The sequence below is a fragment of the Panthera tigris genome, chromosome A1, assembly GCF_018350195.1.
Source record: "Panthera tigris isolate Pti1 chromosome A1, P.tigris_Pti1_mat1.1, whole genome shotgun sequence".
In the NCBI taxonomy this organism is placed as follows: domain Eukaryota; kingdom Metazoa; phylum Chordata; class Mammalia; order Carnivora; family Felidae; genus Panthera; species Panthera tigris.
Window position 1 is genome coordinate 91,619,284 of NC_056660.1, and position 20,695 is coordinate 91,639,978.

Consider the following 20,695-nt stretch of genomic DNA (forward strand, 5'->3'; position numbering starts at 1 on the left):
TCAGGTTCTGGTGGGGGCCCTCTTCCGGGCTGCAGACTGCCATCCCCTCACTGTGCCCCCACATGGTGGACGAGGACCCAGGCAGCCATCTGGAGCCTCTTTTGTAAAGGCTAATATCCCATCTGTGAAGCTCTACCCTCATGAACCTCTTCGCCTCCCCAAAGCCCCCTCCTAATGCCATCACACCGGGGGTTAGATTCCAACACATGACTTGGGGGGTGGGGTGGGGACATATTCAGTCCCTACCAAGTTCCATGTGACAGAACTCAGTTCACACTGGCTTAAAGAAAAAACTACTGACAAACAGAAGTGTGCAGGGGTGGATGGTTTCAGCTTCAGACCCTTTGCCCCGTTTTCCTCACTGTCTCTCAGCTCTGACTTCTTCTCTGTTGGCTCTTTCTCAAGCCACATGGTACCCTCAGGAGCTCCAGCCTTAGCCCCACCAGGAGAAAAGACCCTCTTTCCCCTAAAGCGCCACCATTCAAAGCCCCAGACATGACGTTTATCCCTGAACCAAATCCCCCTGGTCGAGGGAATGCGACCACACGCCCAAGCCCCATACGAGCAGATGGGGGTGGTTCTGGAGGAGAAGTGGGGCTCTCTTGTCAGAGGAGGGGATTCTGGGCAGCAAACACCCAGACACCCCCACCCCAGGTCTGCGTGAAAGGTCTTCAGACCCATGGGCTCATGTCGGGTTTTGGTCTTTGGTGCTCAGTAGTGCCTCTGGGTCATAAAACACACAGGAAATGCCTTTCCAGTGTGTAACCTCTGCTCTCTGTCTCTCTCATTTCCAGGGGCCACTGGGTCTAGATGGCAAGCCGGTAAGTGATGACAGGGCAATTCTAGGTGGTCCTGGGACCAGGCCACTGTGGGGCTGAGAGTGATGGGGTGCCAGAGGGAAGGGGCCCCTGGGAACCTGGATCAGCAAGGAGAGAAACCATTTGGGTATCAGACTTAAGTTCAAATCCACCTCCACTACCTGCTGACTGTGCAGCCTTGGGGAGGCCTCTTCACCTCCCAAGCCCAAGGCTCTGTCAAATGGGCCCATTAACCTTCCCCACATGCTGGGGATGTAGAGAAGTGTGGATAGCACCATCCCTGACATCTAGTCAGCTTTCAGAACATACAAGCCCCTCCTAGCAAGCCCACGTACAGAGCATCCCCCAACACAGTCTCAAGGCTTCATGAGTTCTCAACATGTGGGCCAGGAGCCTGTGGTCCACAGGCATCTTCAGCAGAATAAATAAGCTGTACAGGGAGAGGGCATAATTAAACAAAAAAGTGGATGTGGATGGATAGTTAGCTGGGTGGGTGGGTGGATGGATGGATGGATGGACAGATGAATGGATGATGGATGGAAGGAAGGAAGGAAGGAAGGAAGGAAGGAAGGAAGGAAGGAAGGAAGGATGAATGGATGGAAGGAAGCAAGCCTGGCTGACTGGATAATGGATGCAAGGATGAATGGATGGAAGGAAGGAAGGGAGGCTGACTGGATGAATGAATGTATGATGGATAGATGGATGGAGAGATGGGCTGATGAATGGAAGGAAGGAAGGAAGGAAGGAAGGAAGGAAGGAAGGCAGGCAGGCAAGCTGGCTGGCTGGCTGGATGACTGGATCACAGACAGGTGCGTGCATGGATGGACAGATGGATGGACAAATGGATTGATGAACGGTTGCATGGAAGAACAGATGGATGGATAGATAGATGAGTTGGGTTGATGAACAGATGGGTGGATGGATGGATGGCAGGAAGGAAGGATGGTTGGATGGAAAGACAGATGAGGTAATTGTACCAACAGTTGGATGCATGAGAGGGTAGCTGAGTTAGTGGGTGGACAAACCCATGATGGTTGAGCAGACAAGTGAGTGAAGGAATGAAAGAAGTAACACAATTGAGGAGTTGCCCAGTGATGTGTGCAGCATTAAAGGATAGAGGAATGAACTGACCACCTGGATGGACAAGTTGTTGAATGAACCAACAAGCCAAGCCATTAACGGCTGGAGGGATAATGGATAGTCAAGGGGCAGCGGCCCCGGGCACGGCAGGTGCTGAGCTTGGAGGGCTCTGCCCTCTGGGAGGAGTGACAGCACATGTGCCCCTACCCGAGCTGAGAGGTACCAGCGACCCTCAAGTCCCCCGTCTCCCTCATGCGGGGGACTGCGCTGTGTGGCTTCCTTAGGGCCGGCCAGAGCAACCCTCATTAAAGCTGACAGATTTGTGCATATACCCACCCGGCTACCCACAGCTCTGCTCAGCCCCATAGGCCCCTCTGCCCCCAAAGCCTTAGGGAAGCCGGAAGGGGTAACAGCCCAGTCCTCCTTGCTCATGCCTGTTCTTTCTCCACCTTTTTTTCTCCAGGGACTTCCAGGCCCCAAAGGGGAAAAGGTAAGTGATGCCGGATGCTGTCCAGATGCAGATGTGATAAAGGATGCCAGAAACCCGTCTCCAAACCCCAGCTCCAGAGTGTGGCCTTGGGGACATCACATCCTCTCCTAGAGCCTCAGTTTCCCCATCTGTAAAGTGGGGCTACTAGTGCCTCCCTCCTAATGGTTACACGGCTTATATTTAACAATTTAAAGTGCCAGGGGGTTAAGTTGGAGTTCTCCCAGCACCAGAGCATGACAAAGCTCAAAGCACGGTCTGCCCAGAATGAGGAGTTTCCAAAGGAAGTCCCTGCCTGTGAAAAGGGGGGTGCCGGGAGAGCCAGGGACAGGGGGGTGAACAGTCCCTGTAGATGGGATTCTTTGTGAGGAGTGCACCCGCACCCCAGGAAAACAGATGGCAGAGAGCTGCCCCTGTGAACTTTACACCCCTTGTGAGAAAGGCTTTCCTGGCATTTGGCGCTGAATGTCACGGCAGACCCCTGGAGGGCTGGGGCCTCCAAGTGTCTCAGAAGGGAGGGCGAGAGAGGGGAGACCTGTGTGTCCCACAGTGGGATCAGAGCAGGGAGCGACCAGAGCAGACCTAGGTGTGGCGGGATGCTTCTAGGGAATGGCTGGGCAAAGCTGGGCCACATCCATCCCAGCACCAACCCCGCCCCCCGCCCCCGCCGCGATGTGCCCACGGAATAAGGGCAGCCAAGGCTCCAGTCCACCATCAGAGCTGTGCAAGGCACAGGACCCGGCGCTCAGGGCGTCAGGTTAGCATTAGGGCTCCGCCATCAACTGTACAGCTTTGGATGCGTTGGCCTCAGTTTCTCCATCTGTAAGTGAAAGCAACCTCACAGAGCCAGGGGGGAAGACTGCACGAGGTAATGGTCTGAGCGGGGCAGGTGCCGGGATTATTTCCCTCAGGCTCGGGCTGAATGAGGAAGGCAGAGGCTTTGAAACCAGAGAGAAATTGGTGTCTTGGCATCTATCACTTAGTAACATACTGCCCCAAAACTTGGGGACTTAAAACAATGATTCAGGTAATCATCAACACTCGCTGTTCTGAGGTTTCAGGATCCCAAGAGGACGCGGTGGGAGCAGCTGGTCTCTGCTCCCACCGTGTTTTGGGGACTGGCAACAGACAACAGAGTGCCCAGTTCCACGCCCTGGGTGTGCTAGCTGTGTGACCTCAGGCAGGTGACTTAGCCTCTCTCTGCCTCAGTGTCCTCATTGGAAATGGACATAAAAATAGAGCCTGTATGTTACGGTTGTTAGAATTCAGTGAGACTATGTACATAAAACACTGAGCGCAGGGTAAATGCTCAAAACATCTGATAAAGCAATAATAGTAGCAGTGATCTGTCTTCCGGTTTTTTTGTTCTCAGGGTGCACCAGGAGACTTCGGCCCCCGGGTAAGAACGGAGCAAGACCCCCTCACCCACCCACCCAGTTTGTTTTGTTTTATAATAAGGCATATCTAGCTTTCTTCCAGATCCCTTATACCTTATTGCAGAAAGAAGTGCCCTCGGTCTCTGCCCACGTCCTATCCTGATTAAGTGGTTTCACTTAAGTGGCCACGGGCTGGAAGCCCCAGGCCCTGGTCTGGCTGAGATCATAGATGGGTGTCTCTAGTTGACAGACATCCCAGTCATACTTATCACCATGGATGGCGGGGGGGGCGGGGGGGGGGGGAGGGATGCGGGACAGTGGGGCTAGCACTGGCCCCAGAACGGAGACTAACCTTCCTGAGGGTGACTGGCACCCCAGGAAGTGGCTGCCACTTATCAGCCAAGTAACCTTGAGCAACTCAGTTTCCCCTCTGAAACTCAGTTTCTGCAACTGTGGGGAGGGGGTGGTGACAGACCCTACCTCAAGCTGCTGTGGCAAAGATTCATTGCAGACATAAAAGTAGGCACCCAGGACTCAGCGTGGGGACAATAGGTCCCCTGGCCCTCAGAGCCCCCAGGGTCCAAGAGACTCAGAAGTGCCTCCTGCCAAACCTGGGGTCTCTTCAACGAAGCAGAGCAAGTGATGGGGTCTCTTCGGTGAAGCAGCGTGGAGACCCCGGGTGGGGTGGCCCCAACGAAGCAGATCTCAGCAGAGGGCCACTTAAATGGCCCTAAATGCGTGTCCCCACCATTCCTACCACAGCCAGGGCAGAGGCCTGACCGCCCAGAGAAAGGCAGTGGAGTGGTGGGTTCCTACTTGCTTTCAAGAAGGTTAGGGAGTGGAGGTTGTAGCCAGTGAATGAGTCACCCCCCAGCCAGCCTCTGCAAGCATTGGAGGCAGGCAGGGATGGAGCGGGGGTGGGGGGGGAGGGGTGGGGAAGGTGGCAGGATGCAAAGAGGAGGCAGCTCAGCGCCAAGTGTTGGCTGGGCTCCAATCCCTCTAGCCTCAAGGCTCTGAGCCTGGTTTGTGCAACAAGACCAGGAGGGCCCACATCACAGGTGGTCGTGAGCATGAGCTGAGAGCAGCCGGCTGGCCAGGCTGAGTCCCCAGGACAGAGCTTGTTCTGTGCTGAGCCTTTGGAGGGCAAGGCCCCCCGAAAGCTGGCAAGGTGGCCCCGAAGTCAAAGAAAGGGCACCTGTGTGGAGCTTTGTGGCTGCCGAGAAAAATCCTTTGGTTTGCTTGCTGTTGGGTGTGTGAAAGCTGGTACTCTAAATGGGGATGCCCACTCCTCAACAGACTAGAACTCTCCTGGCCCGGGGGGTCATGAAAGAGAGATTCTTTCTGAAGCCCTCCCTTCGCTCTTCGTGGAGGTCCTCTTGTCCCAGTGTTCCAGCCACTTCTGAAACAGCCTCCACCCTTGAAAGTTCTGTGGTTTAAAACGACAATGTGCCACAGTCTCTCAGGACCCCTTGGGTTGGTGGGGGTAGGCAATCTCATCGCAGGCAGAGGCTGCTGGGCCTGTAGTCCAAGGTGATGGCACGCCCCATGGCCACAGTTGACGAGGCTGTTGCCTGGGAGCTCGGCTGGGGAGGGTCTCTGTGCATCAAGCCTTCTCCCAGCCTGGCAGTGGGCTTCCTAGAGGGGCATCCCCAAACTAGCATCCCAGGAGGCCAGAAACGTAACGGTCGGGCCAGTTAAGAGCTATATCTGGAATGGACGCGGTATCACTTCCACTGTATATTATTGGTCCCATCAGTCACGGGGCCCAACCAGAGTCAAGGTGGGGAAAGAGGAACAGGCCCCAGATCCTGATGGGGAGAGGGGGGGACGCCCATTGCAAGGGGCCTGCGGGATGGGAACGAGCATAGCGGCCATCTTTGTGGAGAACGTTCTTGTCCTCTCCCAATCACTCGGCTGGGTTAAGCGGCTTTGCCTCTTCTGAATCACCCTTCTGCCTTCCTGACCACACAACCCGTTTGCTGACTAGATGGTTTTCCCACGACTCAATCCGGGCTTTATAAGTAGAGACCATCACGTGTACAGTCGCCGCATCTTCAAGGTAGCCTGGCCCACTGGTGTGTCCGCGCCTGCTGGCTTGCGTGTTCCCGTGACTCACCCCTGCATTTCCAGGGTTAGACCTCAGCCATCCGATCCCAGGGCACACACAAGGCAGCTGGCCAGCCTCACACCCTGAGTAACTCAAGGGAAGAGCCTAAAAAACCTGTCCTGGGGCCTGTTCAAGTGTCTAAACTCATTTTCTGCCCCAACAAGTAGAGTCCAGACCAGTGGTGCCCATCATGGGGGCCCCAGGCTGTGAAAGGAACAATGGGGTGTCTTCGAATTCTTCCTGATACAGCAGAAAATGAAATAGGAATTACCCACCTCCATCACCACCCATGGCTGGCTGAGCTAACCACACCATTGGGTTTCTTTACACTGGACTGGAATTGTAGCCCCTTGGTCATGCCCCCGGCAGGGTCAGACCTGAGTGGGGGACATTGAGAGCTTCGGTTAATTTTTTAATTGGAAAAACAAATGAACTGTGTCTTAGGTGCAGCTGGCTGAAGAGGTGAACTTTCCTATCATGGGGTCTGTGGATTTAAAAAAATGTCCAAAAGGCATTGCTCTCCTCAATGGCCAGAGGAGCCTTTCCCAGCTCTGAAACCCTGGGTAAACAATTACCCTTGCTGTTCCTGACCACTCCGTCTGTGAAATGGGACAATAGCAGTGTCTCAGCCAGGTGGTCACAAGGGTTGGGTGAGACACCTGGGAAGTCCTAGCTCATCGGCACTGGGCACACAGCAGGGGCCACCTCTTCCAGAGGCTTCTTCCTTTCTTGGTTACAGGGAGTTTGGGAGCTGCTGACACTGTGAGTCAAGCATGCCCCATTACTATACCCTGTGCCAGTGCTGGGCAGGTACCACTGGGGTAGCAGGAAGTGCCGGGGGCACAGTGATCCTCCCTCATTGTAGGCAGGACCTCGAGGTGAGGGCTCTGGCTGCCTGAGGTCTGACCCAGTACTAACATCAGGTCCTTGAGTCAGGGATAGGATGCTGCATGACAGAGACTGTGTGGCCCTTCATTGCTCTTTTTATGTATTTTTTTTAAGTTTATTTATTTATTTTGAGAGAGAGAGAGACAGGGAGAGAGAGAAAATCCCAAGCAGGTTCCGCATTGTCAGCGTAGAGTCCGACAGGGGCTCACACTCATGAATCATGAGATCATGACCTGAACGAAAACCAAGAGTCAGACACTTAACCGACTGAGCCACCCAGATGCTCCTCTTTTTAACTTTTTATTCTGAGATCGTTGCAGGTCAACAATTAGTTGTAAGAAATAATACCCCAGAGGGGCACCTGCGTGGCTCAGTCGATTGAGCGGCTCAGGTCATGATCTTACGGTTCGTGAGTTCGAGCCCCACATAGGGCTCTGTGCTGACAGCTCAGAGCCTGGAGCCTGCCTTGGATTCTGTGTCTCCCCTCTCTCTGCTCCTCCCCCACTCATGCTCAGTCTCTCTTCTCTCTCTCTCTCTCTCTCTCTCTCTCTCTCTCTCCCCCTCCCTCCCTTCCTCTTTCTCTCTCTCAAAAATAAATAAACATTAAAAAAAAAACAGAAATAATACCCCTTGTCCCGTTCTCCACCTCTCCCCCCCCCCCCCACACCATGGCAATGTCTTGCCTCACTCAAGTACGAGCTCATAACCAGGAAATGGATACAGTCCACCTGCCTTATTTGGATTTTACCCGTTATATTCACCCGGGGGGTGTTTAAGTCTGGGCAGTGCTATCACGCTTGTAGATTCCTGTAACCACATGCAGAGACCCCCTCATGGTGGCCTTGCCCAGCTACACTCCCTCCCTCCCCACCCCATCCCTAACCCCCAGCAACCATTAATCTGTGCTCCACCTGTATGACATTTCCATGTCAACAATGTCGTGTAGATGCAGCCACACAGTATGTAACCTTTCGAGATTGGTTCTGTTCCCTCAGCGTGATGCCCTCGAGATGCATCCAAGTTACTGCACGCATCCGTACTTTGTCCCTTTGCACTTACTGCTGAGCAGTGTTCTGTGATATGGTTGTATCCCTGTCAGTTAACCCTTCACCCATTGGGTAGCTACATTGGGTTGTTTCCGGTTTGGGGCCATTACACGTAAAGCTGCTGTGAACACTTGCGTGCGGGTTTTGTGTGAGCCCGAGCGCTCATTGCTCTGCGTACGTGCCCAGAAGCACACCTCCAGCACCTAATAAAGCAGGAGCTGCCCAACGGGAAGGTCCTTCGGGAGGCGTGCAGCGCCCTCTCCAGGAAGAAGGGGGCCAGTGGGGCCCACGTGCTAGCTCCCACATCCAACGTGTCTCCACTCTCAACTGAACACCAGAGCTGGGCTCCAGGCACTGGGAGCTGGGAAGATGGCACATTCCTCGGAGGGGAAGGGTCCTGTTAGCCTCTTATGTCAGAGTACAAGGGCTTGTCCCTTCGTGTGGCCACCAAAAAGCGGCAAGAAGCGCAGTGACAAGGCGCTTCCCTCTGAGCCCGCTCCAGCTGGGGAAGGGAAGGCACAGGCCTGTCCATCTGCAGAGGCTTCTCTCTGGAGACTGGAGCCCCTTTCCTTCCCCTCCCGGTGAGTCATGCACCATGTCTTCCAGGGAGACCAAGGGCAAGACGGAGCTGCTGGGCCTCCGGGGCCCCCTGGACCCCCTGGGGTCCGAGGCCCTCCTGGCGACACTGGGAAAGATGGCCCCAGGGGAGCACAAGGCCCAGAGGTAAGAGAGGGCATGGAAGTGGAAATACCTCGGACCTGGTCCTGCACCTACCAAAACCCTAACCCCTGACCCAGAAACAACCCCAGCCCCAGCCCTGTCCCCAGTCCACACCCAGATCCACGCCTAACCCCAACCCCAACCCCAGCCCCCACCCAGACACTTATCCCACTCCAGCCTTATACTTACCGCCATCCAAGACCTTGACCCCAAACTCATTCCCAAATCCTGGTCCACCCCAAATAGAACCAGAGGCCCTGAACCTGATATCGGTTGTGATTTCACTCCCATTCCTAACCCTGGCCCTGAGACCCACATGTGGGCGCTTCCTCCGGCAGATTTACCAAGCCCTGTTCCTCCCTCACTCTCTCTTTCTCACTCTCTCTCGCTTTCCCACCTCCAGTACTAACTAGCTAGGCTCAGCTGTCCTCCTATAGTTCTACCCGAACCCCGGAGGCCAGACTTCATGTCCTTCCCCTTCCCCCAACACAGGGACGCAGGCCTGTCCTTCCTGTCCCGTGCAGATCCAGCTCCTCTACCAAACTGTCCCCTCTCAGGGCACCTACTCAGTTGGCTCATCCATGCCTACTCACGTTGGGCGTGTAACTCCCTGAGCCTCAACATTCTCATCTGTGAAATGGGAACAATGGCACCCGCTTTTCAGGGGTTTGGTCAAGATGACACGACACGAGAGACTACTTGGAGCCCTAGCACAGGGCCTGGTGGGGGGAGTGGGCTCAGCCCCTGCACTTCTCATCCCCTGCATCCCCTCCAGAGGCTCTCCTCTTCTGCCCCCTCAGGGTCCCAAAGGAGAGGCTGGACGAGACGGCGAGATGGTCAGTATCCAGGGCATTTCAGAGGCTTGGGCTGCTAGGCCCATGGTTGCAGGCCCGGAAGCCCCTGTCCCGCTTACAGCCGCACTGGGGGTGTGCGTGTGCGGGCACCCCTGCCCTCCCGCCCTGTCACCAGCATCAGGGAACCGATGGGCCTAGGCCCCCAGCCCCACGTCCCTGGGAGGGAGCCCACAGCCCACTGCACTGCTTGAGATCTGGTGCAGAAGTGGCTGTAGACATGGGGAAGGGTCAGGCCTAGAGCAGGCAGCACAGCCCCGCCTCCTGCCATCTAGCACCTGGTGTCACCCTTTATAAAATGACCAGAAGGAGAACCTCCCAAAAGCAGCCTCCAGTATCCCATTTAATATTTTCTCTTCTCTTGTTCCAGGGCCTGAAGGGACCCCCAGGGCCCAAGGTGGGTGCTCCTTACTCCGTGTCCCCTGCCCCAGGCCTGGGAGGGATGGGCTCCCTACCCCACTGCCCCCTCCCCATGACAGCTGTCCCTCCCCACCCCCCCGTCCCCTGCTGTGAACAGCACCTGCAGGGGTGGGAGGGCAAGCTGTGGTCTTCCCTGAAGGAAAAGGGCTTTCATTACTTCTCTCATCTCAGAACCACCCTCTGAGGCTGGGGCTTCACACCCCCCACTTGCAAAAGTAGTGACTTGCCCAGGATCATTCAGCTTGTGGGGGAGGGGGACCCAGTCGGGAGTGGAGTCCAAGACTGTCAGCCCCAGCATCTGTGTGCACCTGTCTGTGGGGCCGGGATCTCTAGGCTGTCCCCAGTCATCAAGGCCACTTCTCCCAGAGGAACAGGTGGCCTGGTGTCTGGGCCCTGCTCTGAGGGCTCTGACCTCTCTCTTGCACCCCCTTACCCCCTCCTCAGGGTGAGCCTGGCATTCCTGGAAAGAAGGTGAGGGGGCCCCCTGTGGGGTATGTGGGAAGAGGCTGGAGAGAAGGGCAGGGCTCCCAGTGGGGCCGGGCCGGCGAGGGGTGGGGGGTGGGGGTGACCACAGGAAAGTCCTCACATATGGGTCCTCTGTCCTCTGTCTCTGAAGCCAGGATCTTGTTCATTTATCCACTTATTCCCTCATCCTTTCCTTTCCTCAAACACAGCAAATTTGTTCCCAGTTCACAGCCTTAGGCAGTGGTTCTCAAAGTGAGGTTCTAGGACCAGCAGTATCCTCAGAGCTCCAGGCACCCCAGGATGTTGTGATTTATGATAAATCCATATTTAGTCTCAGTCCTCCCTGTCTCTGGAGCAGACTCCTAAAACTCATGAAATGTCCTGAGGGATGAACCTAATTTGAAGGTGTCTATTGTCATGTGAATGAGGCGATGTTGGGCCCCCACCTGAGGATGGGGGGTGGTTGCCTGGAGAACCTTTGGAAGGTTGGGAATTTCAGTCCCAGCCACCAGCCTTCCAGGGAGGGGAGAGGGGCTGGAGGTTGAACTGATCTCACCAGTGGTGGGCGATTTAATTATTCGTGCCTGTGCAGTGAAGCTCCATAAACACCCAAAAGCATGGGGTTCCGAGAGCTTCCGGGTTGGTGAGCACGTGGAGACTTGGGGAGAGTGGCACTCCTGGAGAGGGCCCGGAAGCCCCACGCACTGTCCTAGTACCCTGCCAGATGCATATCTTCCATCTGGCTGTTTCTGAGTTACAGCCTTTATAATAAACTGGTAATCTAGTAAGTAAAGTGTTTCTCTGGGTTCTGGGAGCCGCTGTAGCAAAGCTGATGGAACCCAAGGAGCAGGTGGTGGGAATCTTCACTCTATCGTCAGTTGATGAGAAGTAAAAGTGGCAACAGGCTTACTCCTGATGCCTGGAGTGTGCAGGTTGGGGACAGCCAGCGGGAGAGTCCTGGAGGACTGGGCCCTTAACCGGTGCCATCTGACACTCTCGAGATTGGTAGACACATATCAGAATTAGGCTGAATTGCAGGACACCTGGCTGGTGTCGGAGAATGGCTTGGTGGTGTGGACACACCCCACCCCCATCAGAATTGGTGACCAGAACTTTTAGACCTGGTCTGTTCAACAGGCCCCTGGGTGACTCTGACATGCACTCAAGTTTGGGAACCATTGACCTGGAATGATCTTTCCCCACCTGTTCCCAGGCCAAGTCTCCAAACAGCTGTCCCCTCCCCAAGGAGACCGTTCCTCCAAGCCCCTTCATCCTGCCACCCTCTTATATTCCCTTTCCACCACTGCTTCCACCTCCTGGCATGGTGCTATGTGCTTATCTGGATATTTCTTTGTCCTCAATCCCTGTCACCCATTGAGCGGGGACCCTATCTGCACAGAGAGTGCTCATAAGATATTTGTTTGTTTGTTTGTTTGTTTGTTTGTTTGTTTGTTTTTAAAGTTTATTTATTTTGAGAGAGAGGTAGAGAGAGAGTCTCAAGCAGGCTCCATGCTGTCAGTGCAGAGCCTGATGCGGGACTTGATCCCCCAAACCATGGGATCGTGACCTGAGCCGAAATCAAGAGTCAGAAGCTCAACCAACTGAGACATCCAGGGGCCCCATGACATTTGTTGACTAAAGGAACAAATCCCTCTCTCCTCCACCTGCCCATCCGCCTTCCTTCTGCACACACCTGCTGACACACGCTCTGGGCTGGCCCTGGGGGACCTGCCCCACCCCTGTCCTGACCCAGTGTGACCAGTGTTGGTGCCAGCAGAGGACTGGTGTACTGGGGAGCGCAGGGTTGGGGAGACGTCCAAAGCCGGTATGCCCGGCCTGAGGGCTGCAGCCTCAGCCTCTCTCTCCACAGGGAGATGACGGGACGCCAAGCCAGCCAGGGCTCCCTGGACCCCCAGGGCCCAAGGTAGGTACATGTGCCTCCCCCCAGAAGGCCCCTTGCCTCCCCTCTGCCTGGTGAGGCCCCTGGCTGGCCCTTTCCAATGTGGGGGCATGTGCTGATGCCCAGGGCAAGCCAGAGAGGCAACAGGAAGGCCCTGGGCCCCACTTGCACCAGGCAGGGCATCCCATCCGGTCATTTGCCTCCCCTCACACCCTCAGGCCCTCCTAGTTCCCATCTCAGGTGGCCCCTACTCTATCCTGTCCCCAGGCTAGGAACAGGGTATCATCCTTGCTCTCCCAAACCATAGAGATGGCCAGTCAGCCTCCAAAATGTCTCTTGAGCCCCTGAGCTGCCCTAACTATGCACCAAGACCCACACCAGAGAAGTTGGCCATGGTATGGAGTCCCCAGGGCTGGGGAGAGTCCTGAGGCCCATCTCCCCTCAACCCCAGGGGGGCTCAGGCACGTTCCCCAGGAGCCCCTGAAAGCCAGTAGGCCCAGGTAGCCCCGAGCTGGCCCCTGGTGCTCACTCGCTGTGAACTGTCTCTGTTGCAGGGCGAGCCAGGGAGTGTGGGGCCTCCAGGAGAAAACGGTGTGGACGGCACCCCAGGGCCAAAGGTGCCTTACAGTGCGCGGCTCAGACCAGTGTCCCCATCATGGGGACACCTCCCTGTGGCTTCACCTCCAATTTGCCCTTTGAAGTGGGGAGTCCCGGGAGGGCTTGGGTCCTAGTGTCTCATTCCTCAGGCTGTCAGAGGCCGGCCTGGGGCCTGGGTGGCCAGTGGGTCTGGGTGAGTGACAAGGCCTCCACCGAGCTCAGCTTTGTGGCTGTCATCTTATAGCCCTCCCTCAGTGGCCCATCTCTCCACACCGTGGGGCCAGAGGAGGGTCCCATAGGTGCTCCTTCCATGAGCCCTATTCCTGACGTGGCAGTCACAAAAATTAGTCCCTTAGGGCCGCAGCATGTGAGCCCTGCGCTTTTTGGTGAAGAGAAGACTGGAGGGGGCGTGGGGCAGCCATGCATAGACGGCTGCAACCTCGTGTCTCCACAGGGAGAGCCTGGCCAGCAAGGTGCCGATGGAGCCACAGGGCTGCGGGTAAGCAGTCTCCCCTCTGGCCACACCGAGAGGACCCAGGGGCCCGGGTTCTTCAGAAGCCCCTGTACCCCAGACGACCCCAGAGGAGCTCCAGAAAATGGGAGTCTTTTTTTTAATTGATAATTCATTAGCGTTTTTTTTAATTTTTTAAGGTTATTTATTTATTTTGAGAGAGACAGAGAGAGTGGGGAGAGGGTGGGGGTAGAGAGAGAGAGAGAGAGAGAGAGAGAGAGAGAGAGAGAGAGAGAGAGGGAGAGAGAGAATCCCAAGCAGGCTCCGTGCAGCGTGGAGCCTGATGCCAGGCTCGGACTCAACGAACCGCGAGATCATGAGCTGAGCCGAAACCAAGAGGCAGGTGCTTAACCGAGCCACCCAGGTGCCCCTCAATGGTTCACTTATGGATGTGTGAAAACAAGTCCTCCCCATGTGAGTGTCTGTCCTCCTAGAGTCTTTTCTTCTCATAGTTAAGCATAGACCTTCAATCTGTCCCCTGTGGCATTACCTTACCCCTGCGGGGTGCCTTGCCGCACATTGAGGCTCAGGCTTAAGGTTCGTCCCCATCTCCAGAAGCAGGGCTGGTCTCAGATCATTTGTGACCAGCCCCTATCAACCCACCTTTAGGTTGACATCCAGGGTCCTGTCCTCTGCTCTGTGGCTTCCGGCCATCACGTTCCTCATGCTCCTGGAGGCTGCTTTTCTCCACAAAACAAGGCGAGGCGCACAGCCTGGTCATGCAGGTGGCCGGGCTGAATGAGGCGCTGAGCGTGGGGTTCTGTGTGAACCATACAGTTCCATACAGGCCATGACTGTGCGGGTAGCTGGCAAATGAGGCCCTGACCTGGGTGTCTCCGCCCTCTGCAGGGGGCTAGCCCCAGGCCTGACCAGAGTGTTGCCAGCAGAGGGCAGCCTGGGATGGAGGGAGGTTCAGAGAGTCAGGGCAGGACGGTCGTGTCCATGCAGGAGCATGTAAGCCTGGGCGTCCGTGTGCTGGTTACTAGTGCATGGCATGTGCAGCCTCCGTCAGAGGCAGGGAAACGGAGGCCCCAGGGTAAGATCCAAGGGTAAGATCCAGCTGGCACATTTCGCATTGGTCGTCGTAGCGTTTGGGGGTTTGGGGAGTGTGTTTATTTTTGCTTGTTTGCCAACATCTAAAAATCTGAAGAACCTGGGGCACCTGGGTGGCTCAGTCAGTTATGCGTCAGACTTGATCTGGGCTCAGGTCACGATCTTGTCATTTGGGAGATCGAACCCCATGTCGGGCTCTTGTGCTGAAAGCGCAGAGCCTTCTTGGGATTCTCTCTCTCCCTGCTCCTTCCCTGCTCATTCTCTCTCTCTCTCTCTCTCTCAAAATAAATAAATAAACATTTTTTAAAAATCTGAAGAACTTCCCATCAAAATTAGACTTTCTGTTTTCCCTGGAGAACTCCAAGATAAGGCCTCAGTGGACTTCAATTCACACCTGAATTGCAGCCGGACCAGGCAGGAGCATGTTCCCTCATTGCTTCAGAGCCCTCTTCCCTCCCTGATGCCCACTGCCTGGGCCCCCGGAGCATTTTCCCAGTGAACGGGGTCCCAGTGCCCAAGTAGATTCTGGAGTATGGGCTTGCGGGGGTCCCACCAGGTTACAGCTCAAGTTACACGGACCGTCGTGCAGGCCAGGTTCCCAGGTTCTCTGGCTAAGACACAGACCTGAAAACCGCGGCCCTTCCCTGAAATTCTTACTCTTCTTCCTGCCTTAGGGTCCCCCGGGCCTCAAGGGTGAGCAAGGAGACACAGTGGTGATTGACTACGATGGCAGGATCTTGGATGCCCTGAAGGTAGGTTCCTGGAAGGGCCAGGATACACCCCTGTTGTTCATTTCCTGAGGGGACAACCACATACTTTTCATGTTAATCTTGCACTTTTTTTTAATCTTTGTTTATTTATTTATTTTGAGACAGAGAGAGAGGGAGCACAAGCAGGAAAGGGGCAGAGAAAGAGAGGGAGAGAGAGAATCCTAAGCAGGCTCCAGGCTGTCAGCGCAGAGCCCGACGCAGGGCTCGATCTCACAAACCATGAGATCATGACCTGAGCGGAAACCAAGAGTCAGACACTTCACCGAATGAGTTGCCCAGGTGCCCCAATCCTGCACTTCCTTACACAAAGAACCAAGGGCAGCTTGGCACAAAGACCCCCAACTCCACCAGGTGCACCCGATAAGGAAATCAGTGCTATGCTGAGACCCACCCGATGCTAAGAGCTGCTGGGAACATGGATTATGTGGCCCCCAGCTCCCAGTGGCCAAAGCAAAAAAGGGAAGCTCCCCACTCAGGGGTAGGAAGCAGATCATTTCCTGATGTCCAGTCTCAGCAGGCTTCCCAGGGAACCCAGGCCAGAGGGCTAGGTCTTCTAAGAGCTGTCGGTAGAGGTTGACAATGGCACAGCCTGCTTCAAGGAGCTTCGGGAGATGCCTGGGGCCTCTGAGCCCTGTCTGGGGCCAGACCAACTGGGGGCCCATCACCAGTGGAGAGAGAGGTTGGGTGCTAGCTGCTCACGGCTCCCAGGGAGGGAAGCTAGGGAGGGGGAGGGGAGGGGCAGTCATCAGAGACCACACGGGGCCTCAGCACCTGACCCTACCTGAGCCCCATTCCAGTTATCTCCCACGGGCCTCAGGGAAGTTCAAGCTGAAGTTCAAGTGGCCGGCCCCAGGCCTGCATGGTGTGTTGCAGCCCAAGGGCACACATGGGCATGGTGTGCCCCAGCCCCACTTGGAGAAGCAACCTGAGTATAGGGAGGCAGGAAGTAGATTTTGGATGCCAGGCTGGAATGATGCCTCCAGCTGATGGGCACAGGCTGCCACAGTTGGTTCTTGAGCAGAGACGTGATATTAAAAATACATATTATGGGGGCAGGGGGCGCCTGGGTGGCTCCGTCGGTTGAGCATCCAACTTCGGCTCTGGTCATGATCTCACGGTTCGTGGGTTCGAGCCCCATGTCGGGCTCGCTGCTGTTGGCACAGAACCTGCTTCCGATCCTTTGTCTCCCTCTTTCTCTCGGCTCCTCCCCCACTTGTGCTCTCTGTCAAAAATAAATAAACACTAAAAAAAAAAAACTTTAAAAAATACATATTGTGAGCAGGCTAGCCGGGGAACTGTGTGGAAGGTGAATCAAAGTGTGGAAGGCGGGCAGCTGGAGGCAGGGAGGCCACAGTGGGGTGGGGGTGGGCTCTGGGCCTGGGTGGGTGGAATGGAGGAGGATAGGAAGACCAGAGATGTCTCAACGAAGGTGCCAGCAAGAAGGGGACAGGTTGCTGGGGTGAGGGTCTAGGCAGGGTGCCTCTGGAAGGTGACAGATGAGCCATGGTGGGCAGGCAGCCTGTGGGAAGCCTGGGTGGGAGCGGGAGCTGGGGAGCAGGGTCAGACCTAGAGATACCATCCCCTACCCATGAGGCCCAGGACTCACGGGAGGGGCAGAGAGGGCAGTGCTGGACCGCTGTGAGGGATACAGTTTTTGGCCGGCCTTGAATGCCAGTGGGGGATTTATGCTTGCTTCAAGACGCAACAGGGAGCTCTTGCAGGATCTTGAGCAGAAGAGTGTTGTGAAGAAATCTGTCTTTGGGGGATACTAGCTCTGAAGGCAGAGGGATTCTGGACCCTCTGTGGCAGTAGACACTGTGGTATCTCACCCAGTGCCTGTGCCAGCACCCTGCCCCCTCACAAGACAAGAGGGCCTGACCTGACAGGGTGGGAAGCAGGCTGTGAGGGTCCTTGACCCTCCTACAGGCCAGCCGGACACAGCCCTGATCCCTGGGGTGGAAGGGGTGAGCTAGCAACAAGGGGGATACTTTGCCTGAACATTGACCGGCTTGACTTTCACATACAGGGTCCTCCCGGGCCACAGGGGCCCCCAGGGCCACCAGGGATCCCCGGAGCCAAGGTCAGTTCACGGGCAGTTGTGTGGCCTCACCCCGAGCCCCTTATCTCCAGCACCCGCCTCCCCTCTCCTCTCTGCCATGCTCACTCTGCTTCTCTCCTGGCATCCCAGCCTGGCTTCTAGGGGCTCAGAGAAAGCGGCCCTGCTCCTTCCTAACCAAGCTGGCCGCCTTCCTCCCAGCCCTAGCTCCTCCCCGGGAAGCCTCATTCACACATGTAAACCCTGGAGACATCCCCAAATCCCATAGATTACATAGCCTGTAGACATCATTTACACCCTGCTTAGTCAGCGCAGGAGAAAGAGCCTAAGACTTGGAAATCAGGCAAGATCTGGTCCCAGCCTGGGCTGTGTGGCCTAGAATGAGTCATTTAATCCTCTGACCCTCAGTTTCCAAACCTGTAACCTCCCAGACTATAGATTATAGCCCTGGGCTGCATCTGCTCATTGGAGCTGAGGAAACGAGAAGAGCAGGGGGCAATGCCTGGCACACGGCCGGGCACCCAATGGCCACCATCCTGGACCTGACTAACTCCAGGGACCCGACCCAGGGACGCTGTGCTGAACCGGCGGCCGGGGGCGGGGGGGCAGCCCAGCCATAAGTCCCTCTCCAGGACCACAGGACACCGTAACCCCCCTTGCTTTCTATTCCCTCCTAGGGCGAGCTGGGACTGCCTGGTGCCCCGGGAATCGATGGAGAGAAGGTCTCTGGGCCTTTTTATTTGGTTGGCAATGCTGGTGCCTAGTGTTGCGCTTCGTGTGTGCCTGTGTTCGTGCATGTTATGTGTGTGTGCGTCCATGTGTGCATGAATGCACGTGTGCATGTGTGTGTGCGTGCGTGTGTATGTGTGTGTGTGTGTGTGTACAGAGCTAGAGAGGGGCCACATTACAGAGTGTGCTGCCTGTGTGCATGTCCTGAGTCTGCCCTTAGGCCTCAGGCAAGCTGCTCATTTTCCAGTAGCCTCGGTTCGGTTCCTCGCCCGGAGGTGAGGGTGGTAACAGCTGTGAGAGGTAACTAATTCTGTGTGTGGAAAACAGAGCAGGGTGGGTGCCTGGCACAACATAGCAGAGTCTTCAGGTGGTAGCTAATGTCGTTACCGTTGCTATCAGTACTCTTAGTGTCCCTGTAAGTGTATATCTGTGTGTGATCCTACTGACACACCACAGTGCCAGGGGCGTCGCCGGGAGTGTCTTTAGTGCTGGGTCCCTAGTGTACCCACCTTGGACAGTATGTGATTGGTTGAGAGAGGGAATGAGTGGCCAGAAGGGGCACTGAGTGGATGATGGGTTGTACGGGGGGTTTGGGGGCTCCCACCACCAGCTTCTGAGATGTGAGCGCAGGGTTGACCCCAAGCCCCATAAGTGCCCCCTCAGGGGCTGCGCATTCCCCCGAACCCCACCTCTCCACGCACTGGCCCACCCTGCGCCCCGTCTTCATTCGGGCTCCTCATTGCACTTACCTGGGCCAGGGGCCCAGGATAAAGAAGTGAGGGTCTGGCCTGGCCAGGACTAAGCTCTGGGAACCCGCTGGGGTGGGGAAGGGAGCCTGCTAGCCTCACCAACCCCTTGTTCTTGTGGCTCACAGGGTCCCAAAGGAGCTAAAGGCGACCCAGGAGAGGTGGGGCCGGCCGGACCCAAAGGGGAAGCAGGCGAGATGGGCCTGTCGGGCCTCCCGGTAGGTGTGGCTGGGTCCCCCCTGTTTGCCCACGTGGGGCTCTAAGGCAGATGCATGCCCACCAGAGCAGCTACAGGGGCGGGAGGGGGGCAGCTGGGGCCCTGCCAGCACCACCACCACCACCCCCCCAGCTCAGGGTCACCGAGCCTTTGAAAGGAAGCTCTGACAGTCCATGCTGCTCAGACCCTCTGAGCCCCATCTCCTCCTCCATATAAGGACTTACCGCCTGCTTCCCGAGGCCTCCGCAAAGGTGGAGCCCAGCTGGCAGGTGGTTAGGTCACACGCGCTGACCGCTCAAGTTCGCATCCGGCTCTGTCTCCTGCTGACTCTGGAACCCTGCTCGAGCATCCTAAGCCCCCTGGGGCTCCATTTCCTCACCTCCAAAATGGGGGTGATAATCTCCCACTTGTGAGGGCATGCATGACAGGCCTGAGAAGGGTGGCTGGCGGGTGATAAATGTCCACTATCTATCACCGTCATAGTGGCTGGACCGGAAGAGTTTGGGGTTCAAACAGCCCCCAGATGCCACCTCTTCACGTCTGGTGTCCATCCATGAGGCTCCCTCAGCTAGAGAGGTGGTACCAGGTTTGAACCCAGGTCTTTGCTTCCAGAGCCCACAATTTATACCACTATCAATGTGCTCTCCCCAAACTCCCTGTGCTGGGCACCCGGAGCATGTCACTGATTCAGGGAAAATACTTCAAGCTACAAAGGCCAACTCACTGCTGAGGCTGGAGGCCTCATGGGGAAGGCAGGGGAAGTGCTGACCACCATGGTGGGGATTTTGATGATGGACGGAAAGGGCTGAAGGTCATCCTGTCCTGCAGGGCGCCGACGGCCCCAAGGGGGAGAAGGGAGAGTCGGCATCTGACAACCTACGGGAGAGCCTGGTAAGGGGGCTGTTGAGGACCAGGGTCCTAGCTTAGACCGGCTGTGGCCCCAAACCTTGGGACAGAAAGGCCACCTGGCCTGAGCCAACCAAAGGGCAGCGAGGGAGGGGGAGGGGGAGCCTCGGCTGTGTCCTCCAACTGAGGCCCCTCTGAGAACCCAAAGGCCAGCCCCTGGGCTCCCCACTAGGCAGTGTGCCCTTCTGGGGGCAGGAAGGAGACTCGGCCCAGTGCCTCAGGGCCCAGCACCCCCAGGAGTGCTCATCCAATGTGTTCAAGTATGGGTGGGTGACATATGATGGGGGGAGGGGTGGTGGTGACTAATCCACCTCTGACTGCTTCCTAGGCTCAGATCATAGTGGAGCCAGGGCCCCCAGGCCCTCCTGGTCCCCCAGGCCCCATGGTAAGAGCATTTGGCTTAAAGTAGCTGGGACATGCAGAGGGTAGTGAGCCCAGGCCTAGAGCTGTGGCCCAGGGGATGACGGGATTTCTCGGTGGGGAAGGGGCCACATCAAGCATTATGGCAGAGCCTGGGTCTGGGCTTGGGAGGCCACAGAGGTCAGGGCCATGGAGGCCAGTGAGTGGCCCATGAGCCTTTGCGACCCACTGTAAGAGGAACCTGGCTCCGAGCACTGGACCCAGCCCGATGGCCTTTCTGATTTGCTCTCTCCTCCTCCAGGGCCTTCAGGGAATCCAGGGTCCCAAGGTGAGTTGTGGGGCATGGGTGGAAACCCCCCTACTCACTTCAGACCCACAGCCTAGACAGTTCCAGAAAGCCTTGCTAATGGGCAGCGAGGGCCCCACACTGGGCTCCAGACCAGCTCCGCATTATCCCAGGGCCTGAATGTTCAGAATCCCCTGGAGTACAACCTCCCTGATGTCCTTGGAGCCAGCATCCCCTGCCCCACACTGGGGCTCTGTCCCCCTGCCCAAGCACTAGTCTGCTGCCTCATGCACACATCCGTCTTAA

General features: G+C 56.4%; 1 protein-coding gene across 1 annotated transcript in view; it reads left to right on the top strand.

The window, feature by feature from the left end:
• COL23A1 (collagen type XXIII alpha 1 chain) overlaps nt 1-20,695 on the top strand; it is a 356,590-nt gene that overhangs the window by 327,849 nt on the left and 8,046 nt on the right. Inside the window, exons 6-22 of the mRNA XM_042982305.1 lie at nt 795-821; nt 2,362-2,388; nt 3,758-3,784; nt 8,409-8,525; nt 9,323-9,358; nt 9,744-9,770; nt 10,238-10,264; nt 12,129-12,182; nt 12,713-12,775; nt 13,210-13,254; nt 14,994-15,071; nt 17,116-17,169; nt 17,823-17,867; nt 18,749-18,838; nt 19,666-19,728; nt 20,072-20,128; nt 20,405-20,431. Of these exons, the coding sequence (XP_042838239.1) occupies nt 795-821; nt 2,362-2,388; nt 3,758-3,784; nt 8,409-8,525; nt 9,323-9,358; nt 9,744-9,770; nt 10,238-10,264; nt 12,129-12,182; nt 12,713-12,775; nt 13,210-13,254; nt 14,994-15,071; nt 17,116-17,169; nt 17,823-17,867; nt 18,749-18,838; nt 19,666-19,728; nt 20,072-20,128; nt 20,405-20,431 (864 nt within the window). The remainder of the gene's footprint in view (nt 1-794; nt 822-2,361; nt 2,389-3,757; nt 3,785-8,408; nt 8,526-9,322; nt 9,359-9,743; nt 9,771-10,237; nt 10,265-12,128; nt 12,183-12,712; nt 12,776-13,209; nt 13,255-14,993; nt 15,072-17,115; nt 17,170-17,822; nt 17,868-18,748; nt 18,839-19,665; nt 19,729-20,071; nt 20,129-20,404; nt 20,432-20,695) is intronic.